The following is a 14,263-nucleotide window of genomic DNA, read 5'->3' on the forward strand; positions in this document are numbered from 1 at the left end:
ACCCAACTGACCCCCCAACGGTAGTCTGAGTGGTCAGCAGTTGGTCTCCTTTCTTCGTGCTAAGAACTGAGTCGCTTCAGTCGTGTCTGACTCCATGTGACCCTGTGGACTGTAGCCCACCAGGCTGCTCTGTCCGTGGGATTCTCCAGGCAAGAATACTGGAGTGGGTTGCCATGCCCTCTCCAGGGGATCTTCCCAACCCAGGGACTGAACCTGCATCTCTTATGTCTCCTGCTTTAGCAGGCAGATTCTTTACCACTAGCACCACCTGGGGTCACCAGGTGCAGAATAAGGAGGGAGAATCAAGACATCTGACAATGAAACAGACACCTGGCCCTTCTCAGGCTGAGTGCAGAAGCCCATCCCTTCAGGAGCCAGAGTAGGGATGTTTCCTGGCCTTGCCCTGATATGGCAGGATCAGATCTTTAGCTTCAAGAAAGACATGGAGTAGCACATGGTTAACTCTATTTGTAACGGAGGCCACAGAATTTCACAACAGACGATTCACATTCCATTTTTTTAATTCATAAAACCAAAAACTTTAAAAAAAATTGTTCTATTTCCATCTATTGATTCTTGTTTTCATATTTATTTTATATTTAGCAGTGTGCTCAGCACACACCATTCCTCCTGGGGCACCTGAGTGGGGAGGCCTGTCTGTGGACCCGTGATCTGTGGGGGGAAGCTCCCACTAGCTTCTCCCAACAGACGATGGGAGAAACGTTCAAAGGCCACTGAAACTCTGCATCTTTCCCTCGGCCCCAACATGAGTGGGGAATGGCATTGTATACAGTAGGAGCTCAATCAGCACTGGGGTCCGATGGGGACTGGGAGAAAATAGTCTGGCTCCAGTTTCTGCCTCCCTTCTTTGTGGTTTCCACATTGCCCGCCCCCCCCCCATATAGACTAAGTAGTCTGTAACCCATGGAGCTCTGAGACTGGGCCGCCTTGCCCGGGAAGTCTCTCCTGCCCTCTGCATGGGGGTATCTGAGGGCCCTGGGGCAAGGGGCTGCCGACACAGCTGCCTCTCTCCTGTGCAGCCGCTGTGGGGAGGCCAGCTGAGGGCTGACCTGCACCCTCTCCCTTCCAGATCGTCATCCCCTTCTTCAGCCTGCTCATCAAGGATATCTACTTCCTAAATGAGGGCTGTGCCAACCGCCTCCCCAACGGACATGTCAACTTTGAGGTAGGGTCCAGGGCCTCGGAGGGCCTGCCACCAAGTTAGGCAGACTGATAAGAGCTCCCAGAGCAGAAGTTCTGGCCCCGAGTGGTTGGATTAAGGTAGGAGTCTGAGGCGGAGTGCAGCAGTTTGCAGCCAGCATCAGGGCGGGACTGTTGGGGACTCTCCGCATCTTCCACAGGAAGAGATTGAGGCTCATGAACACGTGGATCCCCTCTCTGTAGGGACCTTGTGCCCAGCACAGGTGAAATAGCATAATTTTCAGCCCTTGAGAAGCACCAGGCTGGTGAGAGAGAGAGCCGTGCAGACCCACGGTGACCCCTGACGAGGTGCTGTGACAGGAGCTGCAGAGGGAACACAGTTCAAGGTCAGGAGAGGCCTCCAAAGCAGGGGCCCTCGGCAGCAGGAGGAAGTGATCGGGCACCGTGGAAAGACGGAAATGAAGACTCCCTCTCCCTCTGCAGATAACTCACCCCCGGCAGCTCACGTGTTCTTCCCTCCTCCAGGAAGCCCCCACTGACCTCACAGGCAGAGGAAGGCCGTTTACATAGTGGGCTGTTAGTCCATCAGTCCCAGGCTCTTTAGAAGCAAGGCCAGGCTGATCCACTCTGTGTCTTGACCCGACACACAGACTCACCCAGCACATGTGTCTCAAAATGGCCTGTGGGCTGGGCATGGAAGGGGAGCCCCAAGGGCACAGGCTCGTGATAGCAGGCGGTCACTGAGTCAGACCAAGCATTGCATGAGCAGTCATTCCCATCCACAGGGAAGCAGGGGCTTTTCTCCTGCAAGAGGGCCAGCCCTGCCCTAGCACAGCCCCACTCATTCTCCCAGTGGCAGCAGTTCTGGGCGGGCCCCTCACTCTGTCCAGGTCTCAATCTCGGCTTCCACCACGACCACACAGAGGGCCTGAGAGGAGTGGACTTGCAGCAAGGCTGGCCAAGGGTTCTGCCACTACCTCCTACTGACAGGGCCCACAGTGAATGCCTGGACTTTCTCACCTGGAGCTGCCTCTGCTGTGGGCCTCACCTGGACACCCCAGCAGGTCTGCACGTGCTACCCACAGGCCTGATGACCCCTGAGGGCTGGGCATAGCTGGACGAAGCCCAGTTCAGCAGGTGGCCTGGGTGCCACATCCCAGGGTCACAGTCCAGGCTGCAGGCAACAAGGAAGAGGCTGGGCTTGGGAGAGACCACTGGGGCTAAGGGGGCCAGGGAGTTCACAGTGCACACCCTGTCTTTTGCCTTTCTTGAATTGGTCCTTATAACCATGGCCTAGGAGGAAGGGTGTCTGGTTGGACAAGAAGGCAAGGTACTTACGTGGCCGCAGATCCCTGGGCGTCAGCAGTGGGGGCTGGAGGCAGGCACCAAGGCTGATCAGAGGAAGCCACAGACTGGGGTTCTCACCCAGTCACAACTCTGTGTTTAAAAAGCCTTCTTTAAGTTAGCAGTTTTTAAATTTTTAGATAAACGTATCTAAATTTTACTCAAAATTCTACTTAAATGAGTTAAATTTTATTTAAATACATTTATTTAAATCCATTTACATCTCAGACTTGCTGTAAGTAGGGATATATCACTTGCCATAAGCTGAGATAACCACAAATAAAAGCAGAATGAAACTAAAGTAGTGGTCACCTCTAACTCAATGCACTGCCTGCTGACGGCCATAGCCCAAGACAAGAGAGGGGGATGAGCCTTAGGTATAGGGTGTGGCAAGTTCTTCACAGAGCGTAAAGAGATATGACCAGCGTCCAGCTTTCCTGATGAGTGACTGTCGTTTTCTGCCCCTTGACCCACTCTGCCTGCCCTGGAAGCAGGCCTCACTGGGAGTGATGAGAGAGGATGAGCCACGGCCGGCCCCCGCTGTGGGTGACCTCCAGGCAGTAAGGGTACCTGCATTTTATGTCTCCATGTCCTTGGCAGAAATTCCTGGAGCTGGCCAAGCAAGTAGGAGAGTTCATCACCTGGAAACAAGTGGAGTGTCCCTTCGAGCAAGACCTCAGCATCACCCACTACCTGCACACTGCCCCCATCTTCAGCGAGGACGGTAAGGCAGCCCCTGGCCTCCCTCACCCTCAGCCATGAAACTCACGGGTGGTCTCTTAGTCACATCACTGTCCAGGGCCCTTGCTGTGAGCAGGGATGCGCCACACCCAAGTGTGCTGGTTCTGGGGGGAAGCAGAGAAGACTGCATCCCCCAACTGGATAATTGCTGCCCCCAGAGCAGAGGGCAAGGCCTGCGGAGACGCAGGTTGTGCCCCAAGGACAGGCTGCTCCCTGGGCACCGTTTAGACGCTGTTGGATGTTGTAAATCTGAGCGATGTTTGACCCCAATTCCCTCATCAGGAAAGTGGGCATGATGATAAAAACAGTCCTCTCAGGGCTCATGTGGGGATGGTAAAGCACGAGGCTGACTGTGGGTCTTTTCACAGCTGGTGTTTGTGTGTGTATGTATGTGCACAATATGAGCACCTGTGTACATGTGTGTGCATGTGTAATACACACCGTCATTAAATGAGGCACTGTTGATGTCTGTCCCCTTAAATAGGTTAGCATTTCCATCTGATCATTTGTCAGATACAACAGATTTGCTTATGAATTTACTGAGTATACTCCCAGAGCTGCCTCCTCCGGAAAGAGAAAGTAATGGAGAAGCAAATAGTCATCTGGGGCTGAGTTGATAACCAGTGTGGCCCCATGGTTAGCTGCTTTCTAGATGCAGGATGTCATGAGACCACCCTGGGAGGACCCTGCTTAGCACACAGGAGGCCTGATTCTCATCATGGCAGGCATTCTACATATGGACCCACACCCATGCTCAGGAAAACATCATCTGCCAAAAATAAAAAATTAAGGGAAAGAATTTTTTAGTGACTTGCTTCTGAATTAATATTTTCAATTTGGCCATTTTACTTTTTGTATTTTGAAATTAGTAAATTTGCGGGGGGCTCTCACCCATATCCGGAGTCTCCCTTACCGCACATAATGATAAGCTCATCAGCCTGGGTGCTCCCACCCTAGAAGTGGTGTTACCTATTGGCACCTATTGCATCTATAAAGTTGGGTAATGAGAGAAACTACTTCCTAGGGCCATGGTGAGAATTAACTGACGTGGCACCAGCAAAGGCCACAAGAACTACTTTCAATCAATACTAGTTGTATTCATTTCTTATTGATGTTGTGACAGATCACCACAAATTTGGTGGCTCAGAACAACACAGATTTATCCTCTTATGACTACAGAAGTTAGCAAGTGTGAAATCAGTTCTACTGTGCTGAAATCGAGGTGTTGGCAGAACTGGTTATTTCTGGAGGCGCTGGGGGGAAATCCATTTCCTGGCGTTTTGCAACTTCTAGTGGCTGCCTGCCTGAATTCCTCAGTTTGTGGCCCCTTCTTCCATATTCTTCTTATACCAGCCTCTGCTTCCACCATCATATTGCCTTCTGAAGTCAAGCCTCCCTCTTTCCCTCTTGTAAGGACATTTGTGATTGCAATTAGGACCCACCCAGATAATCCAGGATAGATAATCTCCTCATCTCTAGATCCTTAACTAAATCATATTTGTGAAGTCCCTTTTGACCATTTTCAGGGGATTAAGACCTGTATCTCTGGGGCCATTATTCAACCTACTACACTAATTATTATGATGATTATTGTCATTAGTCAGTGGAATGTGGGCAATAAAATGTGTCAGAGGCACATTAGGAGAGAGGTGGGGAGAGTCTAGGGGCAGGAAGAGGAGAGGTTTGGGGGGTGCATTTCATTCACTCCAGTAGTCAACAATATTTCTAGAGTCTGCTAACTGCCAGTCAGACAGACTGCCATGAACATACAAGTAAAATCCTGGCCCTTCTGGAATGCCCTTAGAGGGAAGCACCTTCCATTTTGACCCTCCTTTCTTCCTATCCTTCCCTCCACCCTCCCCACCCCCACCCCCGACACACACACACACACACACACACACACACACACACACACACACAATAAGGCTGAGAAAATCAAGAAAAGGAACATAAGATGTATTAGCCCCCAGTTAGGATGGTCAAAGCCTCTGACAAAAGCCTGGCCCTGCCCTCAGTCCCATCAGACCTCTCCTGACAGGGCATGCTGGCAATCCAGTCAGCCCCAGGCTCCCTGAAACAAGAGAAAATAGAGAAAATCTCAGCAGAGACATAGAAGATATACAGAAGAGTCAAATGGAAATTTTTAGAACTGAAAAATGCAACAACTGAAGTAAGAAAACTGAACGGATGGGTTCAATAGCATAATGGAGAGGACAGAGGAAGGAGTCAGTGAGCTGAGAGACAGAGCAACAGAAACTATAGTCTCAGCAACAGAGAAAACAGACCGCACCAAGCCCGGGGCCAGTGGGGCTGTGACAGGAGACCCAGCACTCGTGGCGTCAGAGTCTGGGAAGGAAAGAACAGACTGGGCGTGGCTGGGAAGCACTCAAAGACGGAAAGGCAAGAAACGCCCCTGTGTGGAAAAGATGTAGACCTATAGATTCAAGAAGCTGAGTGTACCCCAAACAGGATGAACCAAGAGAACCCATACCAAGACATGTCGTAATCAAACATCTGGAAGCTAAAGAAAAAGAAACAATCTTGAAAGTACTGAGAGGGAAATGACAATACCTATATGAGAAAAACAATTCAAATGACATCAGGTTCATCATCAGGTAACATTTTTCAAGTGCTGAGAGAAAACAACTATCAACCCATAATTTTATATCCAGTGAAAATATCCTTTAGGAACTTACTGTAGATGTCAAAATGGAATTCTAGAAACTGTTCAAGGAACCCATAAGAAAAGAAGAAAAAACACAGAACAGAAAGAAAACAATACATGAGTAAATAAATAAACAGGCAGACTTAAGCTCTAACATATCAATACTTGTATTAACATAAGTGATCCAAATACAGAGACTGGCAGACTAAATTAAAAATGTGACCCAACTATACGCTGTCTACATGAAACTCATTTCCAAATATAATGATATAGACAGGTTAAAAAGTAAAATGATGGGGAAACATTAATCAAAAGAAAGCAGAAATGGCAGTATTACTGTAAGATAAATTACTTCAGAGCAAAGAAAATTTCCAGAGACAGAGAGGAACATTCAGTTCAGTTCAGTCATTCAGTTGTGTCTGATTCTTTGCAACCCCATGAACCACAGCATGCCAAGCCTCCCTGTCCATCACCAACTCCCGGAGTCCACCCAAACCCATGTCCATCGAATCAGTGATGGCATCCAACCATCTCATCCTCTGTCATCCTCTTCTCCTCCTGCCCTCAATCTTTCCCAGCATCAGGGGCTTTTCAAATGAGTCAGATCTTCACATCAGGTGGCCAAAGTATTGGAGTTTCAGCTTCAGCATCAGTCCTTCCAATGAAAACCCAGGACTGATCTCCTTTAGGATGGACTGGTTGGATCTCCTTGCAGTCCAAGGAACTCTCAAGAGTCTTCTCCAACACCACAGTTCAAAAGTATCAATTCTTCAGCACTCAGCTTTCTACACAGTCCAACTCTCACATCTATACATGACCACTGGAAAAACCATAGCCTTGACTAGATGGACCTTTGTTGGCAAAGTAATGTCTCTGCTTTTTAATATTCTGTCTAGGTTGGTCATAACTTTCCTTCCAAGGAGTAAGCGTCTTTTAATTTCATGTCTGCAATCACCATCTGCAGTGATTTTGGAGCCCAAAAAATAAAGTCAGCCACTGTTTCCACTGTTTCCCCATCTATTTGCCATGAAGTGATGGGACCGGATGCCATGATCTTAGTTTTCTGAATGTTGAGCTTTAAGCCAACTTTTTCACCCTCCTCTTTCACTTTCATCAAGAGACTCTTTAGTTCTTCTTCATTTTCTGCCATAAGCCTGGTGTCATCTGCATATCTGAGGTTATTGATATTTCTCCCAGCAATCTTGATTCCAGCTTGTGCTTCATCCAGCCCAGCATTTCTCATGATGTACTTTGCATATAAGTTAAATAAGCAGAGTGACAATATACAGCCTCTACATACTCCTTTTCCTATTTGGAACATTATGTAATAATAAAATGGTCAGTCCCCCAAGAAGATGTGGCAACCCTAAATGTGTATCCACCAAGCAACAGAATTGCAATGTTTATGAAGCAAAACTCAATAGAACTGAAAGGAGAAATAAATAGATCCACAATTATTAATGTAATTGGTGACTTCAACACCCTCTCTTAACAACTGATATAACAGCTAGGGAGGAAATCAGCAAAGACAAAGCAGGACTCACCAATACCATCAAAGAGGATCCAACAGACATTTATAAGCTATTCCATATAACTACAGGAGAATACACATTTTTTTCAATTGCCCGTAGAACTTATACCAAGATAAAACATATCCTGAGCTACATAAGACAAAGTGCAACAAATTTAAATAACTGAAATCATATGGTATATATTATCTGATCACAATAGAATCAAACTAGAAAGCAATAACAGAAGACAACAGGAAAATCTCCAAATTCTTAGAGTCTAAACAGCATACTTCTAAATAATCCATGAGTTAAGAAGTCTCAGGGAAATAAAAAATAATTGAACTAAATGGAAATGCTATCAAAATTTATGGGACATAGCTAAAGAAGGGCTGAGAGAATTTTACAGCATGGAATGCATACATTAGAAAAAATGAAACACCTTGAATCAATCATCTCAGTTCCCACTCCAAGAACCTAGAAAAAGAGGAGCAAAATAAACCAAAAGTCAGCAGAAGGAAAGAAATAAGAGCACAAGAGAGCAGAAATCAATGAAATGGAAAACAGAACCATTTAAAAAAGTTAAAGAGCTTGTTCTTTGAAAAGCATAATAAAATTTCCATCCTCTAGCAAACAACATCTTGACAAAGAAAAATGAGAGAAAGACAGAAATTACTAATATTGGGAATGAAACAGAGTATCACTACAGACTCTGCCAACATCAAAAGACTCATAAGGAAATACTATGAACAACTATATGCATGTAAATTTGACAATTTAGATGAAATGGACCAATTTCTCAAGAAACACAAACTTCCACAACTCAGCATAAATAGGTAATTTGAATAGCCCTATAGAGAAGGAAATGACAACCCACTCCAGTATTATTGCCTGGAGAATCCCGTGGACAGAGGAGCCTGACAGGCTACAGTCCACGGAATCTCAAGAGTCGGACACAACTTAGCGACTAAACCACCGCTACCACCGCCATAGCTATTAAGAAAACTGAATTTTTCATTTAAAAGCACTCCAAAATGAAATATCTGAGCCCATATGGTTATACTAGAGAATTCTAACAAATATTTAAAGAAATAACACCGACTCTGTACCATCTCCTTCAGAAAAAGGATGAAGAGGAGGGAAGTTTCCAGTTTGCCTTATGAAGCTAATATTATGATATCAAAATCAGACAAAGACAGTACAGATAATACAGACTGATGTCCCTCATGAATACAGGTGCAAAAAATCCTTCAGAAAATACTAGCAAATATAATTCAGCAATATATAAAAATAATTATATATCATGACTTATTCCAGAGATTCAAGGCTATTCAATATTTAAATAGATAACAGAGAACCCAGAAAGAGACCCACACGAATATTCCAAGTGATTTTTAACAGAAGTGCAAAAGCAATTCAGTGAAGGAAAGATAGTCTTCGCAACAAATGATTCAAGTGTATCTGGACAGCCATAGGGCAAAAAATGAACTTCAACCTAAGCCTCACATTTTATATAGAAATTAACTCAAAATGGATCACAGGCTTGAATGTAAAACTATAAAACTTTTAGAAAAAAAAAAAAGAGAAGCAAGAGAAAATCTTCAGAATGTAGAATCAGACAAAGAGTTTCTTATAATACTAAATATGCAACTACTATATGACTCAGCAGTTATTCTCTTGGGCATGTATTTATTCCAGAGAAATGAATGTTTACATGTTTTCACAAAAACTCATACACCAATGTTTACAGAAGCTTAATTTGTTACAGCCAAACACTGGAAACAACCCAGATGGCCTTTAGTGGGTGAATGGTTAAACAAAGTATGGTATGGAATACTATTCAGCTACAAAAAGGAATGAACCACACTGATACACACTACAGCATGGATGAATCTCCAGAGAATTACAGAGTGAAAAGAGCCAATCCCAAAAGGTTACATACTGTGTGATTCCATTTATATAACATTCTTGAAAAGACAAAATAAAGATACAGGGAACAGATTAGTGGTGATCAGGGATTAAGGAAGGAGTGGGACTGGAAGGGAGCTGGGTGTGGCTGTAAACGGCAGCATGAGGGATCCCTGTGGTGAGAGGATGTTCTGTACCTTGACTATGTTGACACCAATATCCTGGTGATAATCTCGTCCTATAGTTTGGCAATTGGTTACTGTTGGGAGAGACTGGGTAAAAGGTGCATGGACCTCCCTGTGTTATTTCTTACAATTGCATGTGAATCTGCAGTTACATCCCAATAACAATTTAATTCAAAAACAAAAAGCAGGTGAGACTGTTGAGTGTAGAATAGGTTATTATCATTGGTCAGAAATGCATAATATCACTTCATTTTCTGCTTAGGTCTTTATTTGGCTTCTTATGAAAGTGAAAGCCCAGAGAACCAAACAGAAAAAGAGAGGTGGAAATCTCTAAGGTGAGTCTATGTGCCAAGACAAGGTTGGGGGGTGGGGAGGGCAGGGTAGAGGGAGGGATAGGGTGCTTGGGGCCAAGTCAGAGCTGAGGGACTTCATCCATACCTGGTTGTCAGCCTCCTGGGAGGCCCTCCGTGGGGGTGGGGGCAGGTCAGACCAGGGTCTTAGTGGTTAGGCAGGAACTCAAGCATTGGGGTATGGAGAAGAGGCGAGGACCATGACCCCCCAGAGCTGGAGGCTGCCTCGTGGGCAGCTGAGATGTGTGACCCAGGGCCTGGAACCCCAGTCCATACTCGTGCTAGAAAGTTAGACATGCACCATCTCTTCTTGTTCAGCCTGTTAATACAGCTGAGCAAGGTCAGAAAGGAGGGGCAGTGGTGGGCTCTGAGGACTGAGCTGCGAAGAAGGCACACGCCCCTCTGGGGGAGGGGTCTCCGGGGTGTATAACCACAGGCCAGGCCAGCAGGTTCTCACCACCCTCAGCATGTTTAAATCTGCAGGTCTTCTATTCTGGGGAAGACATGAGAGGCACTGAGCTGGAGAAGGAGGAGGAGGGAGAGGAAGAGAGGAAGCCAGCCTTCTGCAGCCCTGCCTGCCCCAGCCAGCCCAGTGGGAGGCAGAGGCATTGATGCGTCACTGCTTTGCAAACTGTGATCCTGTGGCCTGCCACCTGCCGCAATGACCACACGGCCCAGGCGAACTTTCTCCACCTTTTGTGAAACCTCAGCCCTGGAAGGGCCCACAGCCTCCAAACATATGAGGGGCACATGCCTCAGGGGCCCTGCCTTCAGAACAGTGGTGGTCACATTGCTGGTCAGTCTGTCTGTCCTCTGCAATGATCCAAGAGGTTGGGTGGCTATGATCTCACCCTCGCCATGGAGGTAGACACCTACCTGTCTCCAGGTGACCTGGGAGCCTTCATATCTCCAGCAGACGTCATGGTGGCATGAGAGGGGCCACAGCCCACTTGTGGCCCCTGCCATTTTACGAATGGACCCAACCCTGCCCAGTGAGATGGGCTGGTTTCTGTAGCCCTGTGTATACCCTTTCGGCATCCTGCTGGGATCAGGACAGCTTCCTGGTGAGAGCTATGATGCCGGTCAGCAGGACAAATTTGAGTCACACACTTGACCACGTGTACAGTACATTGTAAATTTTAGAGTTGGTATAAATACATTGGTATACCCTGTGTATTCACATCCACTTCACATCTGTCACTGGTGACCTTCTGCCAGGATGCAGGGCAATGTCCCAGTTCAGGCCCAGGAACGCAGTGACCACAGGTCAGGAGGGGGCCTTGGGGGCCAGTTCCACACCATAGACTCCATATCCTGCTGAAATTTGCTGGTGCACAGTAGGTATTTGGTGAGCTCCAGTGAGCAGATCCTGACAGCCACGTGTGGGGCCAGATGCCTCGCTTGTCTAGGTGAATAGCGATGGAGTCGGGAGGACGCACAACCCGCAGGAGGCCCTCCCAGTGGGCTCTCACTGTGCCCTTCACACACTGAGCCACATTTCTGGGCCTGGAGCAAATGGGTCATGGGGCTGCTGAGCCCCCACCTGGCATGGGACTAGGTCATCCAGTCAAGAAGTCAGGGAGTGTGATGTGCACCCCCATTCCCAGTTGTCCTGAGTGCAGAGGATTGTGTTGAAGATGCAGTGATGCATCCTGGCCAGCCCCTGACCACATCAGGCCTCTCAGAGTCCAGACCCAGCTCAGCTGGGACCAGCGTCAGCTGTCCTGGCAGTGTGGCCTTTGGTCCCACCTGGGGGACAGGCAGAGACAGAACAACCAACACCCCAGATGCCTCCCCAACTCGAGGCATTCTGCCTGATGAACCCAGGACCTCAGCAAGGATCCTGCAGCCTGACAGAGGCGTGGGAGTGTGCCTGTTCTGCTTGAATGGAATCTGCTGTACTCCAGAACAGCCTACCCCTTTCCATCTGAGACCCCAGAGAGGCTGAGGAGTACAGTGGGTAGCAAAGATGATCCGGTTTTCAGTCAAGCCCAGGCTCCCTGCCTGCCTCACACCACATCTAAGCTCTCCACAGGGGTGGGGATGGGGTTCTGAGAGTCCCGGGAGCTAACTAGAAGCACTTCCTGACCCCCTCAGGTCTGCCCAGCACACTCCCTTGGTGTCTGGCATCCCCTGGGGCAGCACTAGACCAGACTCCTGAAGATGTCAGCAGGGGCCATGTGTGTGCCCCAGTCACACCGAGCACGGCCTGTCAGAGGTTGGGACAGGTGCGCAGAGTGGGTTAGTGGCCTGGAGACGCGATGGCAGGCCCAGGGCTGAGGCCTGGGGAGCTCCGGGAGGCCTCCCCAGGTTGTCTCCTTCCCTCCTCCGCAGCCACAGGGAGGCAGGACACGCTGGATGGGGCCCCCAGTTCACCCCCCAGGCCCAGGCCTTGCCAGCCACCTGGCTCCAGCTCCCTATTCTTGAGCAGCTCAGTTCAGGAGCCTGTGAGGAAACCCCAGAATACTGAGCTTCAGGAAGCAGCAGGTGAGGTCAAGGAGCCGGGGGCAGCTGACCACAGTGTGTTCTTTGCCTCATGCTATCCTTCACCTGGGCCCAGGATTCCAGCTCTCTCTCCAAGGCCAGACCCCAGATTCCTCCCCTCAGCCATACCCCTCAGAGTCCTCTCATCTCCTACCAGAGGACTGCAGCAGCCTCCTCCAGGCTGTGGGGAGCATTAACAAAGGATGCTGGAGGGATTGGGATGGGGAACACATGTAAATCCATGGCTGATTCATGTCAATGTATGACAAAAACCACTACTACAATATTGTAAAGTAATTAGCCTCCAACTAATAAAAATAAATGGGAAAAAAAAAAAAAAAAGAAAGGATGCTGGAGAAGTAATACAGGCCTGTAGCTGGAACTCTGGAGGTTAGATGTGAGGCAGGTCAAGAATGTCACTGCTGATAAAGGCCTGAGGCTGTTTCCTGTTCCCTAGTTCTGTGGCCTCGCAGTGGGTGTTCCCACTGCCCGGCATGCTGTAGCTCAGGTCGTGATCTAGTAAGAGCTGCAACCTCAGACACTGCGGTCCCCCTTCCGGGGAGGGCCCCTGACTTGCAGCACGCACATCCACAGCTGCCCCCTCCAGCCTGCCAGTCGCTTTGGCCCAGGGCAGAATAAGTGTCAGGTGAGGATGGCGAGGTGAGGCCTGGGCTCATCCCCGTCTCAGAGAGAGTCCCGGCAATGAGGACATCCAGCCCCACAGAGAACACGGGGCCAGGGGACTCGAGCTGAGTGCACTTGTATCTCGGATTTATCCAGGGACCCTGCTCCCCACCTCTGTGAGCAGCCGCTTGGTACCAAGCCCCCAGTGCCCAGGCCAGGAGGAAGACCTTGACTCAGTAGCTCCACAGGTGGGGATCCTGGTACCCCTTCTCCAAGTGCAGCCTCAGGGCCCAGGGAGGATTGGTATCTGGCTCATGGCCTGTCGCTGGTTCCTTCGCCACATCCAGGACTCGTGGCCCCCCTTCCAGAGGCCCTGCTGTCCACCTGCTCTCCTAGCCTCAGTCCCTGTGGCCAGGTCAGATGGTCTACCTGGGGGGCAGCAGATGGCGTACAGGCCAATGGACCAGGTGTCAGCCACACAGGTGGTGCCCGAGTGTGATGCCCAGAGGCTCAGTCTGGTGCCAGGTGACACAGCTCCCTGCCACACAGCAGGTCTGCGGTACCCAGCTCAGCACACTGCAGGCACCAGGACGCAGGGCTCGGGGACAACTGTGCCCAGGAGGCCAGTGAAGATCGGGGGCTGTGCTCATTCTCTGCGGCCCTGTACTTTTTCTCTAGTCTTTCCCATCCTATTGTTTTCCTCTATTTCTTTGCACCGATCACTGAGACAGGCTTTCTTATCTCTCCTCTCTATTCTTTGGAACTCTGCATTCCTCAGGGATCAGTGCAAAGAAACAGAGAAAAACAATGGAATGGGAAAGACTAGAGATCTCTTCAAGAAAATTAGAGATAGCAAGGGACCATTTCATGCAAAGATGGGCTCAATAAAGGACAGAAATGGTATGGACCTAACAGAAGTAGAAGATATTAAGAAGAGGTGGCAAGAATACACAGAAGAACTGGACAAAAAGGATCTTCACAACCCAGATAATCACGATGGTGTGATCACTCACCTAGAGCCAGACATCCTGGAATGTGAAGTCAAGTGGGCCTTAGGAAGCATCACTACAAACAAAGCGAGTGGAGGTGATGGAATTCCAGTTGAGCTATTTCAAATCCTAAAAGATGATGCTGTGAAAGTGTTGCACTCCATATGCCAGCAAATTTGGAAAACTCAGCAGTGGCCACAGGACTGGAAAAGGTCAGTTTTCATTCCAATCCCAAAGAAAGGCAACGCCAAAGAATGTTCAAACTACACCGCACAATTGCATTCATTTCATATGCTAGTAAAGT

At 48.4% G+C, this 14,263-nt stretch overlaps 1 protein-coding gene across 5 annotated transcripts in view; it reads left to right on the plus strand.

Moving 5' to 3' along the window:
- RASGEF1C (RasGEF domain family member 1C) overlaps nucleotides 1–13,736 on the plus strand; it is a 94,254-nt gene extending 80,518 nt beyond the window's left edge. For 4 of the 5 annotated variants that reach the window (XM_043910677.1, XM_043910674.1, XM_043910676.1 and 1 more), the window contains 4 exons: nucleotides 1,091–1,186; nucleotides 3,106–3,229; nucleotides 9,775–9,847; nucleotides 10,346–13,736. In XM_043910677.1, the coding sequence (XP_043766612.1) occupies nucleotides 1,091–1,186; nucleotides 3,106–3,229; nucleotides 9,775–9,847; nucleotides 10,346–10,370 (318 nt within the window). In that variant the 3' untranslated portion in view covers nucleotides 10,371–13,736. Of the gene's footprint in view, nucleotides 1–1,090; nucleotides 1,187–3,105; nucleotides 3,230–9,187; nucleotides 9,353–9,774; nucleotides 9,848–10,345 lie in introns of those variants that run through there. The other variant, XR_006342560.1, reaches the window with a different exon arrangement.
- The last annotated feature ends 527 nt before the right edge of the window (nucleotides 13,737–14,263 follow it).

This window comes from Cervus elaphus, chromosome 9 (assembly GCF_910594005.1).
Source record: "Cervus elaphus chromosome 9, mCerEla1.1, whole genome shotgun sequence".
Taxonomy (NCBI): domain Eukaryota; kingdom Metazoa; phylum Chordata; class Mammalia; order Artiodactyla; family Cervidae; genus Cervus; species Cervus elaphus.